Below are 24130 nucleotides of genomic sequence, written 5' to 3' on the forward strand. Positions count from 1 at the left end.
ATCTTGAACAGTGTTGCCATGGCAAGGGATTCATTAAAAAAGTAAACAGTTAAATATAATAAAGGAAGTGTCTAATATCATCTAAACAATAAATTAAACAACAGTTCTATATAAAATAGTACATATTTTAGAAATAAACTAACTGACGACGAGGACTTGACAGAGCAGCCATCAAGTGTTAGACAGTATTCTAGGTTACTACGTACAGATGTTTTTGGTCCAGTAATTAAAACCTCTGAGTGTTTGTTTTTCTTTTCTTTTTTTACAATTTAGTAATTTAGTGAATTGGTAAGTTTCATCAGAGCGTGAAGAAATCAGCCTAACAGTGAAAACTACCGCCATGTTTCCCAGAGGTGGACAGTAACTCAGCTCATTTACTTGAGTACTGTACTTAAGTACACTTTTTGAGTATCTGTACTTTACTGGAGTATATATAATTTTTTTCTGGATACTTTTACTTTAACTTCACTACATTTGAAAGATAAATATCGTACTCTTTACTCCACTACATTTCTATCTAGGTCGAAAGTCGTTTCTGCAGCAGCTCTGAAAGTCAGAGGAGGATTTTTTCCATCTTTTAAAGTTTTGTTGTTGTTGTTTCAGACAGTCTGTCAGGAATCGCTCTTAAAGGGTCATATCGATTTTCCCAACTTTTTTTTTTGAAGCAAAAATCAGTTCATAGCAAAATGGAAGAAGACGGTTCTTAGGCGCAGTGTTCACCCATAGCCATACTTTGAAAGTATGTTTCAGTAAAAAAAAAAATCAAGATTAGTTTAGTTGGCATACACTTGGTGCATGTCTTATAAAATATTAAAAATATAAACATCTGGGAGAAAGAGAAGAGTAAAGTTGTGAGAATATCAGATGTGTATCAGTGTATTGGATCCGTGCATTCGGCCTTAAAGTGACAGCAGCTTTATAAAGTGCTTTGTAACTTTTCTACAAGTATTTAAGTAAGGGATAATGTCCACCCAGCCGGTTGTTACCGCAGAATAAACCCAGACAGAGTGATCAGGACCCCGAGGCGAAGCGGAGCATCACTCTGAAGGGGTTTATTCTGCGATAACAACCGGCTGGGTGGACATTATCCCGCTTATTACACGGCTACTAGTCTCAAATAAATTAGACACAAAATATTGTCTTGAGATTAAATATTTTATTAGCTCTTACGCAAAGCTTCCGCGAAGAAAAACAGTTCCAACCTGCTTTAAGCCTTTATCTATTGCTGCTAAATGTTGAAAATGAATGCTGAAAGGGTTAGTTCACCCAAAAATGAAACCAAGCCTATGATTTACTCACCCTCAAGTCATTATAGGTGTTTATGACATTCTTCTGTCAGACAAATACAATCAGAGTTATATTTAAAAAGTCCAGGCTAACGTTAATCCCAGCAGTAGTTGGAGCTGTTTTTGAAGTCCAAAAAAAAATGCAGCTGTCCGTCAAATAACGTGCTCCACACGGCTCCGATGGGTTAATAGAGCCTTCTGATTCCAATCGATGCGTTTGTGTAAGAAAAATATCCATATTAAAACCGTTATATATGGTGTGTGTGTGTGTGTGTGTGTGTGTGTGTGCGTGTGTGTGTGTGTGCGTGTGTTTGTGTGTGTGTGCGTGTGTGTGTGTGTGTGTGCACGCGTGCATCAGCGCAATAGATAATAACAGATCAGTGCCCGCCGTTCAGAGACGCAGAACATGCAAGAGTTCAATAATTATTAAATAGTATTTTGCAGTTTGATATTCACAGACACTAGTGTATATTCGGCTACAGTCTGGAGCCCTGCGCTTAGATAAACACGGAAGCGACTGAGCGCAGCTGTGGGTAGGCCTATGTAGCCTATACAAAAAATATATTGATACTTGGTGCTAGAGTATCGATAACGTCTCGTGGCTGGAAATATCGCGATAAATCGTCATATCGATTTTTTTTGTCCCACCCCTAATAAATATGATGTCTTTAAACATATGTGTATTTGACAAATATTGCATTTATTTCACTCCATCTTTGATAAACTATTCAAACAGCACAAGCATCCCTATAGGAAGCAGAAAGTGTCGGACTTCATGTTTCGGTTTTTAGCTCCTTGCCGGAAAATTCATGTTGGGTGGCCATGATTATTTTCCTGTTTGGATAAGTTAAAATCTGTCATGGATGTTTGCAGCCTAATCTGACAACGGATAGACCGGATAATAGCAGTAATTTTAAGGTGAGCTTATACAGGCACATCTACTTCATAATACGACATAAAAAGCTATCGTTGTGGCCAAATGTGTTACTCTGGCCTTGTGGTGGCTTGGACTGCCAATGGGAATAAGATATTCATATTTAGACGTTGGTCAGATGTATCTGATTTAAAAAAACACATCTGGGAGTGGCTCAGAATGGATGCAAAAATATATATATATTTTTGCGTTTATATGCATGCAACAAATTTTGATCTGGGTTAGATGTGAGTAAAAAAAACTGATTTTTTTGTGCCAGTGTAAACGCAGACATACAAAACGCAGAGCTGTGGGTGCCAGAGATAGATAAACTCTACAGGTCCAGAGGAGAATCAAAGGTAATCAATTAAACTAAAAGGGGAGGAGCCACCTTCACTCAATGCTGTACAAAATGGCCAAACCAAGCACTGGTGTGTGTTGTGGCATTTGTGTCAAAGTTTGCTATGATGGAGTTTCTGAAAGGTGTCTTAGTGGTGGTTGTGATTGTTGCATTTGATCTGCCTAATGCATGGGGAAGTTTGAGATACAGTCAAAGTCCAAGAAGCATGGGGCCAAAATCAGATCCAGCTTCCAGAAGTCCTGCCCTTTCTCCTCCAGGGCTCCGGAACACTTTGCAAGTGACTTCTCAGTTTCAGAGTCCTTTGGGTCCTTCATCCAGAGGCCTTGCACAGGAGCCTTTTGGCCTTCAGGAGAAGCAGCTGTTGCAGGGTCCAGTGAAGCCTTTGGATTGGAAGTATCCCATTGTTCCCGAGGTGCAGAGCGAGTTGGCGGTGAACTTCCAGTTGAGGCAACCCGTGACTCCCAGCAGCGTAGCGGTTCAATGCGGAGAGAACCGGGTTCTTGTAGAGGTCCAGCAGGACTTGTTTAGCAATGGTCATTTGATCCAGCCAACTGGCCTGTCTTTAGGCGGCTGTCCTATTGTTGGTCAGGATTCTCAGTCTAAGGTGCTCATCTTTGAGTATGAGTTACAGGACTGCAACAGCGTGCAGATGGTAAGTACTCTTGAATCTGTTTATTCTAGTTGAGGATATCCAAAGTCCTCAAGGAGTGTCAGTTCACATGGCTGTTGTATTTGCAATGCCAGGGCAGCTGGTATAAACCTTTCTTAAAGGGGTGATTCACCCAATCATCTTAGTGAGGAACAGTTGTTTTAACTACTTCAATCTCTTCCAGATGAATGAGGATGAGCTTGTCTACACCTTCTCTCTTACCTACACCCCTGAGGCTCTTGCAGGTACTCCGATTACCCGGGTCGAGGGTGCAGTTGTTGGTGTTCAATGCCACTATCAAAGGTAAGTGGTCTGTGACTTTCACTTCCTCTCACACAACGGGGAGCCCATTTAATGGGTCCTTTAATGAAACACAGGCTTCAGAATGTAAGCAGTGATGCCTTGAGGCCAACATGGGTCCCTTATGCCTCAACGGAGGTTGGTGAAGAAGTCTTGGTGTTCTCCCTGAAGCTTATGATGGGTTGGTACAGGTTTTTGATAAAAATAAATCATTATTCTTGTTTTTTTTTCTAAAATGTTCCCTCTTTCTCTGTAGATGATTGGTCCAGTCAGAGACCTTCATCCCTCTATTTCCTTGGTGGCATTATTAACATTGAGGCATCTGTGAAGCAGTACAATCATGTACCTCTGCATGCGTTTGTGGACCGCTGTGTGGCCACTCAAGGGCCTGATGTGAACTTCCTTCCGAGATATTCCTTCATTGAGAATCATGGGTAAGGTCATGGCCCTTAATGCTATAGGATCGTTTTGGTTGCTTTTTAACCAGTCATGGCTAGGGTCTAGTTGCTCACTTTCTCTATAGTTGAGTTGATCTTTGTCTTCAGGTGCTTTGTGGATGCCAAGGCTACAGCTTCCAGCTCCCGCTTCATGCCTCGGTCCCAGGTTGACAAGGTCCAGATCCAGCTGGAGGCGTTCGTGTTCCAGGAGAGCTCCAGTCCTTCTGTATGTACTACGCATATGAGTTAATTCGACTTCTTTTCCCATCTTTGGTTTTCTGACATGTCTGTCATCCCTTGCAGATCTACATAACATGTGTTGTGAAGGCAACTATTGCTTCTGCACCCAGTGACGCTCAGCACAAATCCTGTTCATTCGCCAATGGGTACGTTGCACTTTATCTTATTTTAAAGCTGACTTTGCTCATGTTGAAGGTGGTGTCTTTGTCTTGGTTCAGGTGGTTTGCTGCTGATGGAAATGACCAAGTTTGTGGTTGCTGTGACTCAACATGTGGTCCTGATGGTGGAATTGCTGCTTCTCCCTATGGAGGTTAGTAACTTTTGCTCTTAAAGGTGCACTATGCAGCTTTTGTCCACTGGAGGGCGCCTATGCAAAACAAATGCGTAGTTTGATGACGCAAAGTGTGAGCGCAGCATGTTGGGAGATGTGGTCTTCTCATCACAGCCGGTGAAAAATAGGACTCGGGCAGAAATCACGTTCATGCATGCGGTTATTAACGTTACTGTAGTCTAAAGCAGAGCAGGACCGAGTGTTATGGACCTGAGCACAGCTGCTGGAGCGATAGTTAAACAAATACCTGCCTTGCGAATACCGGGACTTTTATTATGACGGGACGGGACTCATTTGCCGGGCGTCTGCACAGATCCGCTCTTCCGGTTATGATTTTGAGGTAATGGAGCTCTGTTTATCATATTAGATACATTTAAGTGTGTTTAAAACGATGTTATGACGTTACTCCGTGCGTTCAGTTGTTCACACTGCTAAGAGTAAAGCGCTCCTGCCAAATAAAAGCCGAAACCGAGGGTAACGCAGATATGACGCAATTGACAGGCGACTCTCTCAAATGCAATGCTGCAACGTCCCTGTCCTTAGTTAAAATAGCAATTTTCTCACAATTTACAAATAGTTGGAAACATCTGGGATATTGTAGGTACTCAACTGAACAAAATGTATAACACTGGCCTAGTGGTTTTTGGATATTTTACTGCAAAAATACTACATAGTTCACCTTTAAGGTTGCGTTTGACGTTTAAAGTGCTCTAACCTGGCTCTCCTCTCTCTAGGTGTTCAGTGGGAAGGCAAGGCTACACTTGGTCCTGTGGTGGTTCAAGGGCAAAAGAAAGTTCCTCAATAAAGCTGACATCAATTCTTGCTTGTATCTGACTTGTTATATTTCTTTGTTCTCCCTATCATATTTCTGTCCTCTCAAAAGGCTTGTTCAACTTCATGCAGCAACGCACAGACTGATCAGTGGCTTACTTTAGCAGTGCATTATGGGTAGAAATTGTCTGACGTGAGCTCATGCCAATTCCAAAGTGCTGTAAGTGGCTCGAGCAGCTGACTGGTGCTTTCTGCGCAGCTTCTCCAGAGCGGCTGCTTGACACTGTTGCATGATTGGCTGGCTTTACGGCATGACAAGCACTCATTTGGTCCCTTTAGTTCCACTACTGTTCACAAATCTCTTACTCTAAACTATTATCACTTAGTTGCAACATTATATTGTCCTTTATCAACTGAATACTCATTAGACTTCACTTCAGTAATAGTGTAGTTTTTATGTTGAGCTTCATAGACCATTTTCACATTTCTGGGTTTCTCAGAGTGGAAGTCATCGTAGTTGAGTTAACTTTTTTTTTTTTTTATAGTGGTGACTGGAGGAGTACATTAAATATTTTGTCCCCATTTGCTCAAATGGCAAAATAAATGCAGTAACAGTTTCACAACTTTCAAAAAGAGAGGGAAAATAGTGAGCTTGATAACTGCAGTGTGTGTTTATTTTCAGAGTTCTCAAACTTTTGTTTGGCAGTTTTTACATGTAAAATATTTAAATTGCATGTTTATTTCACTCTTTATTTAAATGTTTGTTTAAAAATGTATTTCATAATTTATTTGTTTATACATTTATTTATCATATTTACATATGATTTTTTTTTCTATATTTTCAAAAAGTCTAAACAGGTATAAAAAAATCTAAACATAAAAGTCATTTGAAAAGTAGCAAAATTATGGTTTGTTTTATAGCTTTTTTCACAATTCAAAATTATTGCAAGGTAATAGACTGAATTACTATATTGTGGATTATTATGTACTTGTAAACATTTTCAAAGTAACAAATACATTTTTTTTAAATGGGTGAAAAAAGCAACAACACCTGGGGCATAAGTTGTCACAGCTGAAGAAACACTCAGCATGAATAAAAACTCAAAGGAAAAGGTTTGCTTTTGAATAATTAGGATTTTCATCTTTTTTTAACATACACAGGCAAGATATTGGAGCTCTATAGGACAAGCAGAAAAGAAAAATTATTACATGGCAAACAAGTTCTTCTATGAGTCACCTCGCACTAAAAATAAACCTCACGCATCACAAACTACCAGCGCATCCTGATGTCAGCTTTGTCAAATAATCCTGCCCAGTGAAGCTTCACTACATCCCAGAGGATTTGTTAAGCGTTATGTTTCACTTGTTCTTCTTTTTGCTCTCACTCACTCATTCATTCAAGCCCGTCTCTATCGCCCTCCTGCATATTTTACTTTGGCATATGCCACAGTTGAGTTCCATTAATCAGTCCCTGCTCGTATGAAGGCTGAATGTTAAACCCTCGCGCCGTTCCAACTCTCCGCCCAGCTACAAAAAAGCAGGCCCATGCATTAACCTTGCAGACGGAGACAGTTGGCAATGAAGAGAAAAGGAGAACTTCTCAAATTGTCTCCAGCCTGAGCTGCATGAGCGAATGGGTCTGTGCGTGTATGTGTGGCGGTTCCCGGTTCCGCTATAAATAAGCCTGGCTGCTGGAGAGGTGGTAGTCTGCAGAGGAACTGACAGTAGAGGGCAACACGGCCTTGTCTCCCTGGGAGACGCCAATTAAAACTGGACCCAAACCCAAAGTGTGCAAACTACTTGAGAGAATGAGAAATGAGTTTTGGCATGAAGCAGATTCAAAGTAACGGTGCTGCAAAATGTCAGCCAGTCATTTAAGGAGTTTTCTCTTTGATAAATCGCTCGCATGCAGCTTGTGTGCTGTCAAACAGCAGAGTTTAAATCTTCTGGGATAGCAGCAATCCCACTGATGATGATCAGCTACAAATTACACTGAGTATATGTTAATACAAGCTAGTCGCTGTGATCACAAGGAAATCTAACACGCTGCTGAAAAATATAGTGTAACTTGCTTTTAGTTTGGGGTAAGTTACCCTAAAAAAGTCATTAATTACTAGCTACTAATTACAGATTCAACAGTGTGATTAGATTACAGTACTAATAGGTTTTCTCTAAAAAGTAGTGCATTACTAAATCCCATATCAACCCTGACTAGTTGAACAAGGATAGACATGCAAATAATTATAAATTAAAATTAATAATTAATGTTAAAGGTGCAGTGTGTAGTATTTTTGAGGATCTATAAACAGAAATGTAATATAATATACATATGTTTTCAGTGGTGTATAAAGACCTTACATAATGAACCGTTATGTTTTTATTACCTTAGAGCCATTTCTATCAATATACACCACGGGTTCCCTTACAGTGAAGTTGTAATTTTCACCCTAAACGGACAAACTGCTCTACAGCGCCTTAGCTAGTCTGCTGTCTCAGACGACAACATCTTTGTCCTGTGTCGGCTACCGTAGCTTCTCTATGTGCTTTGAGAGAGAGAGGGATGAACGGTGGGCGGTGCAATTCGTAAACCTGTTAGATGCTGCTAAAATGTAGACAGTGCACCTTTAAATCCACTATTGTTTGATATGGAGTTGTTCTATAGTCTATTTAGGATTGCATTAAATCAAATCAGAAGTAACTGTTACATTACAGAATTGTCATTACTTTACAGAACATTTAAAGGGGAATTCACCACTGGTATAATGGGCTTTCAATAAAACTTGGCTGACTTTACAGACATCAAAATTATTTTTTAAATCAGTGCTACCTTGCCAGAGAAAAGGGCTGTTGTTTTCCCTTTTGCCAAATAAGTGAGAAAACTTTCACTGCGCATGTTGCCGTCCAAGGCCACTCCCAGCAGTCTGCGATGAATACGCTTACCAAGGTCAAATAAAGCCTTGCTGTAGTAGGAAATACTTCTTAGCAAACTTTTAGTCATAATGGTGTCGACTTTTAAGAGCAAAAATTAAGAGTAAATGTTTAGCAGGAGTGAGTTACTTTCAGTTTCCAGTGAAGGAACCAGGCAGTGACTAAAGCCTGCAAAGAGTCATAAATATGGAGGGACACAACAGAAAATAGAATAAAACTCAGTGTTTGTAGTCAACATTTCCAACTGGATGACCACAAACACTATTTCAGGCCAAATGGAGTGGGAAAACTGAAAGAAACTGCAAATCTGTCGGTCTCACCTAAAAGGGATGGCCTCAAAGAGACATCTTTGTACCCTATTTACCCATATTAGTTTATAGTAGAGTACATACTACTGTTCTAAGGTTATAAAATGCACCTTTTAGGGGTAGATAAGGTACAATCAATCAAAAAAAGTTGTTATTTTAAAGGTATTGCCTCAGTGAGAAGCAGATGTACTTCTTAAGGGACAACACTTTTGATCCATTTTGCTGGGTTTAACATAATTTTTCATGTGCTGTTATGGTTTACATGGTGTATTCAATAAAGAGATGAAAATGCACCACTGTTTGTGTTTTCATATTTAAGCAAACTTCCATTGTGATAAAGATTATTGTGTTTAAATGTATTGAACTTGTATGTTCTTCAACTCTTAAAAAGTATTTTTTTTTATTAAATAAAAGAGCACATACTGTAAGTGTACTTAAAAAAAAAGAGTACACTTTCCTGGTTATGTTTGTTTAACATTCTCAAGTACACTTAAAAAGTGCACTTTGTAATCATGTCAAATTAAAAGTTTTACTTTAAAGTACATGTGAAATCATTATGTCTTAATAATCATGCTTTAAAAGTACACTTATTTTAAAGCTGCAGTCCGTAACTTTTTGCACTCTAGTGGTTAATAAACAGAACTTCATGCGTCTTGCGGAAGAACATTGCAGCTGGAGCTACTTCTCTCTGTTTATGTCTACGGCGGATCACGCAGGGACTGTGCTCCTCCGCAGCGGTACCTACATGGTCCGAATATAAACACTTATTATAAGTGTACCATAATGATTCAGGGTAAGACAAAAACACGGTTTGGAAAATGGATTCATGTTGTACATTCTCATTATATAATTTTTGTAACTCTTGAACACAAAAAAGTTACGGACAGCAGCTTTAATGTGTTGACTAAATTACTAAATTACTCGATTACAATCTGATATTGCATTTAAAGATCATATATTTTAATAATACATACTAATATTTTCCTAAACGTACTAATCTGCAACTTTATCATTGCAAATGTGTAATTAAAATATAGTTAAATGAAAGAAATGTCATTCAAGAATGTTTTATACATACATCAAACAAATTGACATAGTATGACATGATACAACAAAATCCTGCTGACCATATAAAAAGAAATCTGATGTGAAAATACAAAATAAAGATTTTGTTCACATCTAATTCACATTTTCCTTTTATAGTTAAGGTGGCAAAACATTTTTTTATTTATTCCTCATAAAAGAACAACAGAAGTCTTTGACATGACCTTCAACCTTCAGCTTAAGAATAATGAATGGAAAATCATCCTTAAAGACCCTTGCGTATCATCACTCCACAACACAAAGCACCAGTCAATTTAGTCAATCTAGCCAAACTTTCACAAAAGCAGTAGCATACTCGGCGACATTCACATTGACATTTGTGCTTATACAATTTGAGGAGCAAGCATCCGTGAATGATAAAGAAACATTCCTTCTTACCTTGCCCTTGAGCATCCACTGAGTCTGTGCACAGGATCCACAGGACACAGATAATGAGGAGGAGTGGAGGCCCAGCTTGGACGGCAGTACACCTCGCTCGGTCTGGGTTGGCGGCCATGGCACCATTGGTTACTGTCAGACAGGGAAGATTGAAAGATTCTTGGACGAGTATATACTTGTACAGTAAGTTGAATAATTATTGAGATAAAACCAGAATATTGTTTAAATAAAACCAGAATATAAAAACAGGCATTTATACCTAAAAGCACCAGCGAGTCAGATTTGCCCCTATATAATTCCTTTAGTTTCGTGCTGTATTTGAGCTAGTGTTGTATTCAAGACCACCTAAACTGAGACCAAGTCGAGACCAGAGACCAAGACAGGGCGAGACCGAGTCAAGACCAGACCAGCACTCCTTAAATTCATCTAAAAGATCCATATCTACTGTCTGAGAAATATTTAATGAATAAATACAATTAGGACAATAAGACACTAGTACTGTTATAGTATACCAATCAAATCACTAACAATAAAATTCATGGCACAGAAGTTGCTTCCGATAAATAAACTGATTTGAATAACGCAATGTTGCTGAATTAGCAAAGACACAGTTTAAAATGTAATATTAAAATGTAATATTAACAATGTTTGTATAAATCAATATAATTTGCAATGACGCTTTTATTCATGAAAACAGCTCTCATTCTTGTGATATTGCTTAATTATATTCTGTTATATAAATAAATAAAAACTTTTTACATTTTTACGTTTTACATCAAATCACATTAAGGATGTTAAAATAGACAATGCACCAGCAATTTAGTAATATCTTTACAGTTGTGGTCTTGACTGGTCTTGAGATAAAATCCTGAGTCCTCCAAGTCCGAGAATGAGACAAGACCGAGGAGAAAATGCTGTCAAGACCAAGACAAGACCTTCAAGAAATGGTCTTAAGACCGGTCTTAGGTAATACAACACTAATTTGAGCAACGTGTCAGTTTACTGTAAACAGTCACACAACACATGGTCAAATGAAGATGTGTTAGCCTATTTATAAATGTTTAAACTTTAAAATGAATTATACAATTAGTTTTTTCGCTAATTATTTAAGTCTGCCAAATTCCTGAAAAACTACATTTCTGATCTATGATGTAAAGAATAAAACAATTTTTATGATTACCCCAAGTTTATTGGTTTTGTTCTCTCATTCAAATTATAAATGATATAACTAAACAAATTAATAATTAATTAGGTGAAATTGTACATACATCATACATCATTCAAGTCATACATCGTATGTCATCCTGTCATACATCCAATGCATTGTGGCAAATTAATATCGCTCTTTATTGTCTATTTAGGGTATTTTATTCATTTAAATAGCATGGGTTATCTTAATATGTGATTAGTGACATTTTATTATAATATTTATTTATTTCCTTCTTATTCTCGTTGTCACTGCAGGCTGATTTAGCCTATATTCACCAAAAAGTGGTTTATGTAACCTGCTTAATTTTGCATAAAACAACAGGACAGAAACATAGTTGCTGACTAAAAATAACAATGTCATGACTCTATAAATTACTTTGTGAAGACAGTGGCATAATACAGTGACATGTTACGTTTTTTAGCCGTATCAAAACAGAAATCATCCACATGGGCAAATTTTACCTGCTGGCGGTTTTAGGTAGTGCTAGTGTTAAATTTACAAAAATAACGTTTTTCAAATAAGTAGCACAAGTTAGTTTGTTTTTCATGTATTGACTGAAAGCTACGGTGGCCCAATAGTGCAGCCGTACTAAATGAAACCACAACACAAAGAATTTGCCAAAACACAACGGAAACGAGCCACAACACAACAAAATCACCACAACACAACGAAATCACCACAGCACGACGAAATCACCACAGCACGACGAAATCACCACAGCACGACAAAAACACCACAGCACGACGGAATCGGCACAACACAATGGAAATGCTCCCGACCACGAGGGGGCTCTCGGAGTGCAATAAAGTTAGCTTTCCTTGCTCTATAGATTGGCCAGTCTTACAAAGATATAAACACTACGATCAGTTTTAAGTGTGTAACCATTATATATCGACATGAAATATCAACTCAAAATCACCTACATGCATTATAGCTGCATATTTATACTCAAAAACGCTTTTACTCGCGATCACGGCGCTTGATGCCTAAGGGAACGTCTGCCAATTCCACCAAGTGGTTGAAACGTATCATTTTATTAATTAAAATTACTGTTTTCTTTTGTTTAAATGTTCAAATTCCAATGTTATGCATTGAGTCAGTTTTTTAGAATACAAAAAAGCTGTGGGATTTTAACATGTTTGTTTTTAATTGTTAAAAGTAATTTTAATTCATACAAATTACATGTTTCAACTGCATGGTGGAATTGGCAGACGTTCCCTTGGGCATCAAGCGCAATGGCAGCGTGTAAAAGCGTTTTTGAGTATAAATATGCAGCTATAATGCCCTTTAGGTGATTTTGAATTGATATTTCATCTCGATATACAATGGTTACACACTTAAAACTGATCATAGTGTTATGATCTTTGCAAGACTGGCCAATCTATAGAGCAATGGCAAGGAAAGCTAACTTTATTGAACTCCGAGAGCCCCTTGTGGTGTTGTGCTTTGTTTCCGTTGTGTTGTGGCAATTTCGTTGTGTTGTGGTTTAATTTAGTACGGCTGCACTACTGAGCCACCGTAGAAAGCTATCCTGTCCTAATGTTGAGAGAAATCAGGATGATTCGTTGTAGTCTAAACCCGCGTTTCATTCGTAGGAACTTTCCCCAAGAACTAAGCGTTTAAAATTGTTCTTACTTCCTTACTTTTCTCACTCTAGGAAGAGTTTGTATGCATGGGTAAGAGTTTGCGTGCATGTTCACAAATGTTCCCGTTCCGTTTGTTTTTATAAATCACAACTGCGTCGGAAGTGGTGTGTGCCTTTTTCAGGGCCTGTTTTATGCAGGTGAGAAAAAGTAACACAAAGTAACTAAGTAATGTGATTTTTTTTTTACGGAGTAAAGCAATATTGTGATGCATATTTTAAAAGTTACTTTCCCCACCACTGGTCAGCTGTAGTTTGCCCTGTCATTTATAAAGTTTATATTTTAAGTAAATAAGAGAGTACGGTTCCTTTTGTTGGAACATTGATTTAAAAATGTATAAACCACAAGTTTATGAATGTAACAGACTCGCTAAATGATCATTAATTTTCCTAATATCTCAAAGGATATCTTAAAGTCAAGACATGTTCTGATATTCCAAAAAAATGTAAGACACATCCAATGTGATTATTTCAATATCCAAGGACTTATTCTGAAAGCCGTGCACAATTTATCAGAGGCGACATTCCCGCCATGCAAGACGTAGCCAAGCTTTCTTTTTTAATTCACTGAGTAAGTCGACTGCTATGAAATATAACTCACAGTCTGGAACGTCCCACTCATTAAACACAAAGCTTTTATGAACCAACAATTCATCAAATTTTAACGATAAGTTTGTAGAGGCGCATTCAGGCCTAAATTTATGAAGTTACCATTACACTTAATGAAGTATTATGTCTTTATGATACCAATAACTAAAACATGCCCAGTTGACATGGAATGCGGTTTAAGTGAAAAACTGGCAGAAGTTGCAGCTCACAATTATTACTCAGTACAATATGAAATGGAGGTTACTACAAGTAATGTATGAGACATTCCTCATTGTCAGCTGTGGCAGCGATAAATAAAACAAGTTCCTAACATGCTTAAATGACTGCAATTAATGCAATGCAAATGAAAATAGCAACTGCATACTGTAAATGTAACACAAATCCATTTATGTTCCAAACAAATGCAATTCTTCCCTTTTGTTGATGTCTCTCCACTAGCTGTCTGATATGTCTGTCAGTCTGCGCAGAGATCAGATATTCTCTCTTTCATAGATACTCAGTCTGGGTCAGTCAGACCAGTGGCTACTTATGTATAATGCCTGACTTGGTTCACTTTGCCATCACTCACCCTTACACTTCTCAACATGCTTGCCTTGTAGTAAAGGGAAAATAAAATCAATAAGCCTCCATTTCACATCGCAACCACTTATTTCTCCATCAATAGCTCCTTGGCTGGAATTAAAAGCTCAGGCATTTGCATAAACAAGTCAAGACAAGCATTACAGAGAATGGTTGTTAAAAACATGAAAAAAAGCAAAGTGTATTCCGATTATTCCTCTGGCAAAGCAGCATGCAGCTTTTCGATAAGATTGCACAACTGTGACTGTACAGGCGATTGCCTCATTCAGATAATGTTGCGCAATTAAAATGAAAAACGACACACGGTAGGCTATCATGTAAGTCTAAATAAAGGTTTTAAAGAGCAGTGTTTATTGTAATGTTCAGATAAGTTTCATTTCTTGTCAAAACTGCATCTGTCCATTATTTTCCAGCATCCACGCGGAGAGACTGGACGGGATTTATATGATGTCGCCCTCTGAAATTCGATACGATGGCTGGATTGTGTTTACATTACACTGGAATCTGATCACAACGCATCCTCAACTACCACTGGACCAGGACACGCTGATCGGATAACATTCAGATCAGAAACGCGTTTACACTTTTCTTTTCAATGTGTATGTGGAAAACATCCAGATAAAGGTCACCATGGCCAAGCAGCTGCATTCAAGCCTTACATCAACAAGTGCAATGCAAAGCGTCGGATGCAGTGGTGTAAAGCACACCTCTAGCACTGAACTCTAAAGCAGTGGAGACGTGTTTTCTGGAGTGACCAATCACACTTCTCTGTCTGGCAATCCAATGGATGAGACTGGGTTTGCCGGTTGCCAGGGAAACGGTACTTGTCTTACTGCATTGTGTCAAGTCTAGTTTGGTGGAGCAGGGTTATGGTTAGGGGTTGTTTTTCAGGGGTTGGGTTTCCAGTAAAAGGAACTATTAATGCTTCACCATACATTGTGGACAATTTCATGCTCCCACCTTTGTGGGAACCCTGAATCAGTGAATCGATCAATGATTCGGGTCGCCAATGTCACGTGATTTCAACAGTTTGGCAGTTTGACGCGAACCGAACTGCTGAAATTACGTGACATTGGATTCATTAAACGTTTGATTCTTTTTGGAGGCACATGGAGGAGAAGACAATGCTGAATAAAATCGTAGTTTTTGATATTTTTGGACCAAAAAGTATTTTCGATGCTTCAAGAGACTCTAATCAACCAACTGATGTCACATATGGACAACTTTGATGATGTTTTTATTAGCTTTCTGGACATGGACAGTAATGTGTGCATTGACTGCATTATGCTCTTCATGGGATTAAAATATAAAATATCTTCAACTGTGATTCAATGATGAACGGAGGTCTTACGGGTGTGGAACGACATTAGGGTGAGTCATTAATGACATCAATTTTATTTTTGGGTGAACTAACCCTTTAACAACTCACAATATGGCTTCTTTTTTACATCAGAGTCACACTGCTAGGTGTCTGTCTAAGCCCACTGCAAAATTGACTAAAAAATACAAATAAAACAGAAAATACACTTGCAATTTTGTCAGAGACATGGGAAAGTCTTTTTTATAGACCCAAGTTCGATTGACTTTTGAGTCTGACTGATTCAATATTGGGCTGGTCAGGATACTTAAATAAAAAGGTTTTTTTTTGTTTGTTTGTTTTTTTGTTTTTTAAGCTCCTGCTCTTAAACTGTATTTAATGTTTATTTTAATATTTTATATAGGCTATATATTTTTATTTTAATACTATTGTTAAGAAATAACACAGGGCTAGCTGTGCATTTAACTACTTTAACGCATTTAAATGGTTTAAATCAGAAAGAGCTTTATGGCAAGTGTACACACACACGGATTTTTTTCTCGGTAACGTTAAATGAAGCTTCCAGTCCACATAGGCTACAACAGGAAGACGACATTTATAATACAGACACGAAAAGTATGAAAACAGAATTACAGATATAAACATATTTACAGTTAGAAATGAGTGTTATGGGTAATAAATAAAAGTGAATTAACAAAAATTATACCATGGCCATTCTTTGACGCGCAATGTTTGACTAGATGTTAAAATGACGTTTTTATTTATTTTTTCTCGTCAACTACCAATCGTTGGAAGAACTGACATGCTACCCGCTAACAGTGAGACATCTATTTGAATTGATTAGCAGAGAGAGAGAGAGAGAGAGAGAGAGAGAGAGAGAGAGAGAGAGAGAGAGAGAGAGAGAGAGAGAGAGAGAGAATTACCTGTGTCTGTGCAGCGTCTCTCCACTAGCAACGAAGTTGTGAGTTTATTTTCTTAAAAACAGCGATGTTGCAACCTCCTTGCTGAGTAATATTCAGCAAAGACATGTTATCAATAAAAGTCGCGGGGCAGCGTTGACAACAAGTTTCTCTGTGTGAGCGAGCAGCGCATTAATAGCCTATGGAACGGTGATTAAAACTGACCTGGAACTACTTGCGCAATAAACGGTTTTATTGCACACCTTCCAGCCAATCAGAATCGAGTATTCAGACAGACCGGGTTATATAAAGTGCACAGAGATCGAGGACAGACAAACAGTGAACTCATATTAATAATTTGTACTTTAGCACATCTCAACAGTCTGATGTTTATTGATCAAAAATTGGATACAGATAGCCTTATTTTGACTTGCATATATAGGCTACTCACATAAAGTAATATACTGTATAGGCTACTTGACAGAAAGTCTCAACTGCCCCAACTTAATTATTTATTTATTTATAGCAAAAATGTAAGTTAGTTCACGTGATTTCAGCAGTTTGGCGGTTTGACACACAACTGCAGTGTTTTAAATTCGGCTATCACTTAATAAGTCCTTATTTAGTTGTTGTTTTTTACGCACAAAATCTATTCTCGTCGCTTCATAAATGACTGTAGAACCACTAGTGAGGTGGGCTTTATAAGGACATCTCATGCCTTTATGGGTCTTGTTAGTGCAAATTACATTGCTGCCAATGGAGGCCTTTCTGAGCCATCTTATTTCAACAAAAATATCTTTATTTGTTTTCCGAAGATGAACAGAGCTTTTAGGTGTCGAACAACATGAGGCTAAGTAATAAATAACAGAATTTTCATTTTGGGTAAACTAACCCTTTAACTATGTATAACTTCATCCACAGTTGCTGACTACTATTTCCCAGCTCTGTTCTATAAGATATTAAGAAATAATTCTATAAGATATTAAGAAATAACAAACATTAACAATATGAAACGTATTGTGAAGTCTTACAGATAAATTTGACATGATTGGAATTATTTTGTGTTACAAAAAAAGTTATGCAGCTTTATAAGAATTCAAACCTTTTAGAGAACTGTCCCTTTAACTCTACACAAGTATAGTCAATATTACAAGAACCATTCAGTTTCAAACCTGGATCTGCCAGAAGTAGGCGCCACAGAGAAGACTAATTCCCCTGATCAATATCTACTTCCACGTTGGGCTACAGTTCAGCGTGGATGGCACTGGTCAATGACTCTTGCTCAGAGGTCTGGGGCAGTGCTGGACACAGGCCCGGGAGAGACAGATTGGTGAAGAGTGGGACGGCTACAGCCAGGCGCCTGGATTCCTGTCATCCTCTCCCCCCTCCTTCTGTCTGCTAGATCAACATGCGCCATGGCTCTCAAACACAACAACCTGTTTGAGATTAGCCATGGAATGGGCTGCTTTGCATAACGACAGCCTTACAGGCATCCACAATTACATTGCTTTTATCTTGTCACGTCAGGATATGTTTAAGTAGGTGTCTGTACAGAGCTGTCCATGGTCCTGAATGCTGTTGGATCGGTTCACGCTGTGGAGGTGTGGATGCCGCAGACGTGCTGTCCATCGGGCTGTCAGAATGTAATTATGTGGGAGTCTTGGAGTGCCAAGACAGAGAAAAAAAACAACACAGTCGAGGTCTTAGAGGGCAAGTGTGCCACCGTGGATTTCGGCAAACATTTCAGCAAACTCTACTGAGCGTGGCAGGCCTCTGCCAAATCACAAAGCCGGTTGGCTTCTCATTCAGCAGAGAGAAGATCTCCAATGGTGACACAAACCAATTACATTCTCCTCTCCTGTAAGCTTGGCATGCTGTGACCATTTATTATCATTTTTAAAACATCTTTCCCAAGCTTAATTATAGGGTTATTTTGCACTAGGCACTGATGGAAATGCCTCTTTTATTGAATTAAATTTTTTATTATTATATTTATTATTTATTTTTTGCCTTGCATTGGTGACTTGGGCATTAAAACACCTAAAAAAGTTTAAAGCAATTAACTATTTTTGGCACTATTAAAGGTGCATCAGTATACATTTAATACTAATATCTGGGGCATTGAAAAAGCCCACATTTAAAAAAATAAAGAAATATGTAGGTTATATTTTTAAAAAGCTAATATTTATATATATATATATATATATATATATATATATATATATATATATATATATATATATATATATATATATAAGCTAATATTATATAAATTAACCTACAAAATATAAAAATAAATAAAACAAAATTAAATAAAGTGCAATTATGACTAATATCTGGGACTAATAAATATTACAAATATATTCCTTACAATATTATATAAATAGTTCTACATAATAAAATAAAATGCATTCATGCTTCTTCATTTGTGATGAGAATGATACACATAAAAAATAAATTTATATTATATAAATAAACCCAGTTAATAAAATAAAAATGCATTAATCACTAATATCTGAATAAGCCCACATCCAAATAGATATATTACAAAGACAAGCTAATATTTTATAAATCAGCCTATATAAAAAAAAAAATAAAAAAAAAATATTATTAGTAAAATATATTAAAATAAAAACTAAGTAAGGTTTTAAATCTATTACAGAATTAAAATTATTTTTTAAAATAAATGTAAAGCAAATTTATCAAGAGGTATCCTTTCACTGGAAGAATCTCTGACATAAGAAAATGATACTATCATACTATGCACAAAATACACAATATGATTCACTGCAAATGGTAAACAGGTGTTTTATGTAATAGCTATATTGACCAGTCAGAAGCCAGACTACCAATTTTATGCAATATCAGTGAGAGTGAGTATCAGCATATATATAAGATATATATAAGATATATATAATTAAAAACTCTGAATTGTGGTCAATTACATTTTTCCTCCACCAACAAAAACAGTTCCAAAAGAAGCCAAAGCAGCTGACATGTCTCCAAGCAACGACCTGTTCTAGAATCATTCATATAATTCTGAAACTTTGTCAGTAGTTAGCCCTATGCAAGAGTTTTAGAAAAAGAAAAAAATACAACTAGCAAACGTCTTATAACAACAGAGGTGGGATGGATCTGGCCAAAACTCTGAAATTCAAGAAAATAGTTGGTCCTTTAACACACCAGATCCGTCAAGATGCTCTGTCCTCATACTTACAGAGACTGACAGTGGATTTGGATAAAGTCCACCAATGAAAGATGACAAGTACCAAAGCAGAAACAGATTACGTACTGTATGAATGATATTGAAGCACACAATATCCACTCTAAAGTGCACTCAACAGTAATGTAAGACTAATGTGAGATCACTGTCACTGACCTCCGTGAACACACCATGTGACAACCACATTGACCCACATGCACAGACATAGATGAACTTCCTCTTGCCTAGCTTACCTCTATCAGCAGGTATCTTCTGAGCATAGCTTGAAAACGCATCTGCTATGTATTTCCTGTGCACGAGGGGAGCTGCTCTCGGAATAGTTTGCGCACGGTTGGAATTCCTGCCCTCTCTCACACACAACTGGCAAAGCACTCTGCCTTCCTCCCAGGCTCATCCCATCTGCAAAGCAAGGGAGAGATGGAGCTCGCAAGGGAGGGAGGGGGGGGGGCAAAAGAGAGTAAAGGAGGAGGAGAGAGATTGTTTCGATAATGCAGATTGTCATAAGAGAGCTGCATTCCTGGTAATCCAATAGAAGTGAAGTAAAAGCTTCTGTCATTTCAACAGACTTAATGAAAGCAATTTGATTAGGTGGCCCTGCATCTGCACAGCTTCCTTCAGACTCATTGTTTCGGATTTGTGCCGGCCTGTCTCACTCTCAAATTAACTTGCCTTAAAATGTATTTAATGTTTGACTTGAATACTTACACGATTCCTGCTCTGAACGGTTCGGTGGAGGGGAGCCATCCAATTGAAACAGCTTTTCTTTGAGTGAAGTGAAGCTCAACCGGTACAGAATGGTGCTAGCAACATCAAGGTCATGGGTTTGATTTTCTGGGAAAACAAAAGTGATAAAATGTTTACCTAGAATATGGCTTTGCCTAACGTTGACAAAGATAATATAACATCAGCAACCTTGTAAGATCTTAAAAAAGGGGGTATTCTTCATTCTTCATTCTGCAGGCAAATAATCTATTTATGGATAAAGAGATGGAGCAGAGAACTGGTATATGACATGGTCTGCAACAAAGCTTAGGTAGGCGGTATGTATAACATCCACATGAGTGGCAGAACCCAAGATTTCCCAGCAGAACATTGCCCAAAGCATCACACTACCTTTGCCGGCTTGCCTTTTTCCCATAGTGCATCCTGATGCCATGTGTTCCCCAGGTAAGCAACGCACACGCACCCGGACATCCACGTGATGTAAAAGAAAATGATCCTTGGTCCAGTTCTAATGCTCACGTGCCGACTGTTGGCACTTTCGGGGGTGGAAAGGGGTCAGCATGGGCACCCTGACTGGTCTGCGGCTATGCAGCCCCATACACAAGAAACCGTGATGCACTGTGTATTCTGACACATTTCTATCAGAACCAGCATTATCTTCTTGAGAAATTTAATCTACAGTAGCTCATCTGTTTAATCAGACCACACAGGCCAGCCTTCGCTCCTCACGTGCATCAATGAGCCTTGGCCATCCACGACCCTGTCGCCGGTTCCATTCCTTCCCTGGACCACTTTTGATATACACTTACCACTGCAGACCCGGAACACCCCACAAGAGCTGCAGTTTTAGAGATGGTCTGACCGTCTAGCCATAACAATTTAGCCCTTGTCAAACCCGCTCAAATCCTTATGCTTGTCCATTGTTCCTGCTTCTAACACAACAAATTTGACGACAACATGTTCACTTGCTGCCTAATATATATTCCACCCACTAACAGGTGCCGTGGTGAAAAGATAATCAGTTTTAGTAACGTCACCTGTCATAATGTTATGCCTGATCTGTGTATGTTGTGATTCATGCCAAAAGACTTGCCAGTATATAATTTCGCACTTTTACCAAAAGAAAAGTCCACCACATTACTCCATTGTCCACTTCACCATCCTTGAGTGTCAATGTTAATCAGAAACAAGGCAATTATCGCCAATTTAACAACAGCAACTAAACTCTTTATTCAGTCTCTCCAATATGAGAGATTGAAACAAGATCATGAAAAAACAAAGTCATGGTTTACATGTCTCATACTGAACAAGCATTTGTCATCATTACCTTCCAAGCAAGACTGATGGTAGTGCAATGCAAGTAAATGTAAACCAATTAATAACAGCAGCAATTGCATTAAACCATTATGTCCTAAAAAGAAAACCACTGGAATTACTCTAAAATGAACCGTTAACTACTTGAAGAATCTCTGTGAAATCTCTGAGGAAGATTTTTATAAATGCATGAAAACTGTGCAGAGTAGTCCTATAAATCTTGTTTACATTTAAACTAATATGATCGACAGTTAAGTAATAATTTGCGGATTACGGCAAGCGCATGTTTTTGATATTATCAGCAGATTTAAACATCAAGTGGATTGTCCAGCCGTCAGAGGCTGATGAATGACCACTCATTAGAATTGCAAAGGCGGAGTGGGCCGCCGCTGTCAGCTGCCGCAGCGGAGCGTGATTCCAGACGGGGTTTGACAGGGCCACCAGACTCCATCGGGGTAATTAATTTGCCACATTCTAAAGGACGTAGGGTGTACTTCTCGAAATTAGGCCGGTAAAAGAAGTGGCAAAGGGTCATAATCAATTGATTATCATGACGACTGAGATGGAGGCGACATGGCTCTTTAATGATTAATGCTTTTGTTTGTGTGCTTTCAGAGAATCTCTTCCCATGCTAATCAACTCCAGATAAGTTTAGCTTAAACCAAGTTTGACAAGCTACAAAGCAATGCCAGCACATGTATTGTGCTAGCTGAGAACCTAATGTGCTGTCTTGTACTATACACCAGTGCTGAGTGTTGGGGGTAATGCACTAAAAGTAATGTAGATAATGTAATCAGATTACTTTTTTATGCAAAAAGTTAATTAAAGCATTAATTTACACATTAATATTTGAGTTACTTTAAAAACAATGCACATTACTTTTCAGTTTAAATCATTTGCTTAAATCAGAAATATTTTTTAAACTAATGAACCAAAATAGTAATGTAGCACTCATTTGTGTGTTAGGGGATTTAAGATTACTTTTTCAAGTAAAAAGTAACGTATTACTTTTAAAATTACAAAATATCTTATTTTTTCTAATAAATAACACAAGTTACTTTGTTTTCCTGACTGGCAGCTCTCTTGTCCTCATGTTGAGAGAAATCGTAGTTGCAGTTGTATTCCTTAAAATAATTATAAACAGAAAAATGCCAACTCAAAATATTACGCAAACCTCCAATAATAAAATATGTTTAAATAAAAAGACTGTGAAAATGCTACCATAAAAAAAAGTTTCCATACTATATATGGTGAATAACTGTAATAGGTCTAACCTTATGTTTAATTTAATGTTACAGTGAAATATCATTACATTTACAGGTGTGTTTTATTTTATCTGGAAGTGAAAAAGAACAAGTCACTGTATAATTTACAGTAAAAAACTGTAAATTGACATCCAATTCCCTGCGTGAAACTTTACATTTTATGGTTTTCGTTGAAATAAGTATGTTTCTTCTTATTGTTTCTAATCAGTTATGTACATTAGGGTTTTATGTTGCATCTAATGTTGTTAAATGAATGTTTATTGCATTTTTTACATTTCATATGTTACCATGATTGTGTTTAGTGTTTGTGTGAATGACATCTTCCGTATATTAATGTTTTCCTAAAAAGCTGCTTGTGATGAGCTGTGATTCCTTATGTGTTTTTCATCAGACATGTGTTTGTCAGTATATTTCAAAGGTACATAACTGTTATTATTTCAATAGGTTGATAATTTGACATTATTTTATATGAAATGCCTTTTTACCGTACATATAATATTTTTTTACAGTATATACGTAATTACTACAATATAAACCATTAAATTATATGGTTTTGTAAAATATACAGTAAAATAAGCTGTCCTGTAAAACCTATAATGTTGCTTTACGGTAAAGTTCTGGCAACCACAGCTGCAGTTTTTTTTTTTTTTTTTTTACCGTAAATTTTACAGGAATTTTTTTTTACACTTGTAATGCATTACTATCAAAGTAACTTCCCCAACACTGGTTGTAACAGAAAAAGAGTACACATTACTTTCCACTTTCAATTGAATGACTTGTGCAGTATAGCTAATATAGCCAGTATAATGTTAAGAGATCATTTGCATGGCATTTGTAGCTCTAAGGTCAGGGAATTATTCAGAATATAACAATTTTTCTAAATGTGTTTTTAAAAGAAAAATGACAGTGTATGCTATATAGGCTATGTTGTTGAATTCATTAAGGTTTTAAACACTTGTAAACACTTGCAAAAAAAGGAAAAGAAAAAGAAACACTTCCAAGGCCTGGAACAGAGCGAGCTTCAGCCAGGTGAGTAATATGAATATGAACATTACTTTCCATAAAAAAGTAACTAATTAATATTTAGGGAGTAACACTATATTGTAACACATCACTTTTAACATTAAATTTTCCCAATTTTCCCCAAGATTTCAAGGTATACAGCTTGTTTGGGTAAACATGACAAGAATCATTAAACATTATTAGAGCTCAATAGCGTATCAAGCCACAAAAGTCGCATTGTAAAAGCAGATCTTAAACTGTAATTATCCAAATGAAATGCAACAGTACTGTGTGCTAATGAGTGTTCCCCCTGGGGAGCATTTCTGTTATTGGTGCTGAG

General features: G+C 37.4%; 2 protein-coding genes across 3 annotated transcripts in view; one reads left to right on the forward strand and one right to left on the reverse strand.

Moving 5' to 3' along the window:
- The window catches only part of robo2 (roundabout, axon guidance receptor, homolog 2 (Drosophila)), a 606500-nt gene extending 586632 nt beyond the window's left edge, over positions 1-19868 (reverse strand). Inside the window, exons 1-2 of one of the 2 annotated variants that reach the window (XM_067450218.1) lie at positions 19720-19868; positions 10007-10138 (exon numbers count right to left, since the gene is read on the reverse strand). In XM_067450218.1, the coding sequence (XP_067306319.1) occupies positions 10007-10124 (118 nt within the window). In that variant the 5' untranslated portion in view covers positions 10125-10138; positions 19720-19868. The remainder of the gene's footprint in view (positions 1-10006; positions 10139-19719) is intronic. The other variant, XM_067450216.1, reaches the window with a different exon arrangement.
- LOC137085055 (zona pellucida sperm-binding protein 3-like) lies at positions 2617-5346 on the forward strand. Its single transcript, XM_067451617.1, has 8 exons — positions 2617-3212; positions 3394-3512; positions 3587-3690; positions 3766-3943; positions 4055-4172; positions 4250-4332; positions 4405-4496; positions 5252-5346. Exons 1-8 carry the CDS (start codon positions 2664-2666, stop codon positions 5320-5322), a joined length of 1314 nt encoding a protein of 437 aa, XP_067307718.1. The 5' UTR covers positions 2617-2663; the 3' UTR covers positions 5323-5346.
- Positions 19869-24130: the final 4262 nt, after the last annotated feature.

Source organism: Pseudorasbora parva, chromosome 8 (genome assembly GCF_024679245.1).
Source record: "Pseudorasbora parva isolate DD20220531a chromosome 8, ASM2467924v1, whole genome shotgun sequence".
NCBI lineage: Eukaryota > Metazoa > Chordata > Actinopteri > Cypriniformes > Gobionidae > Pseudorasbora > Pseudorasbora parva.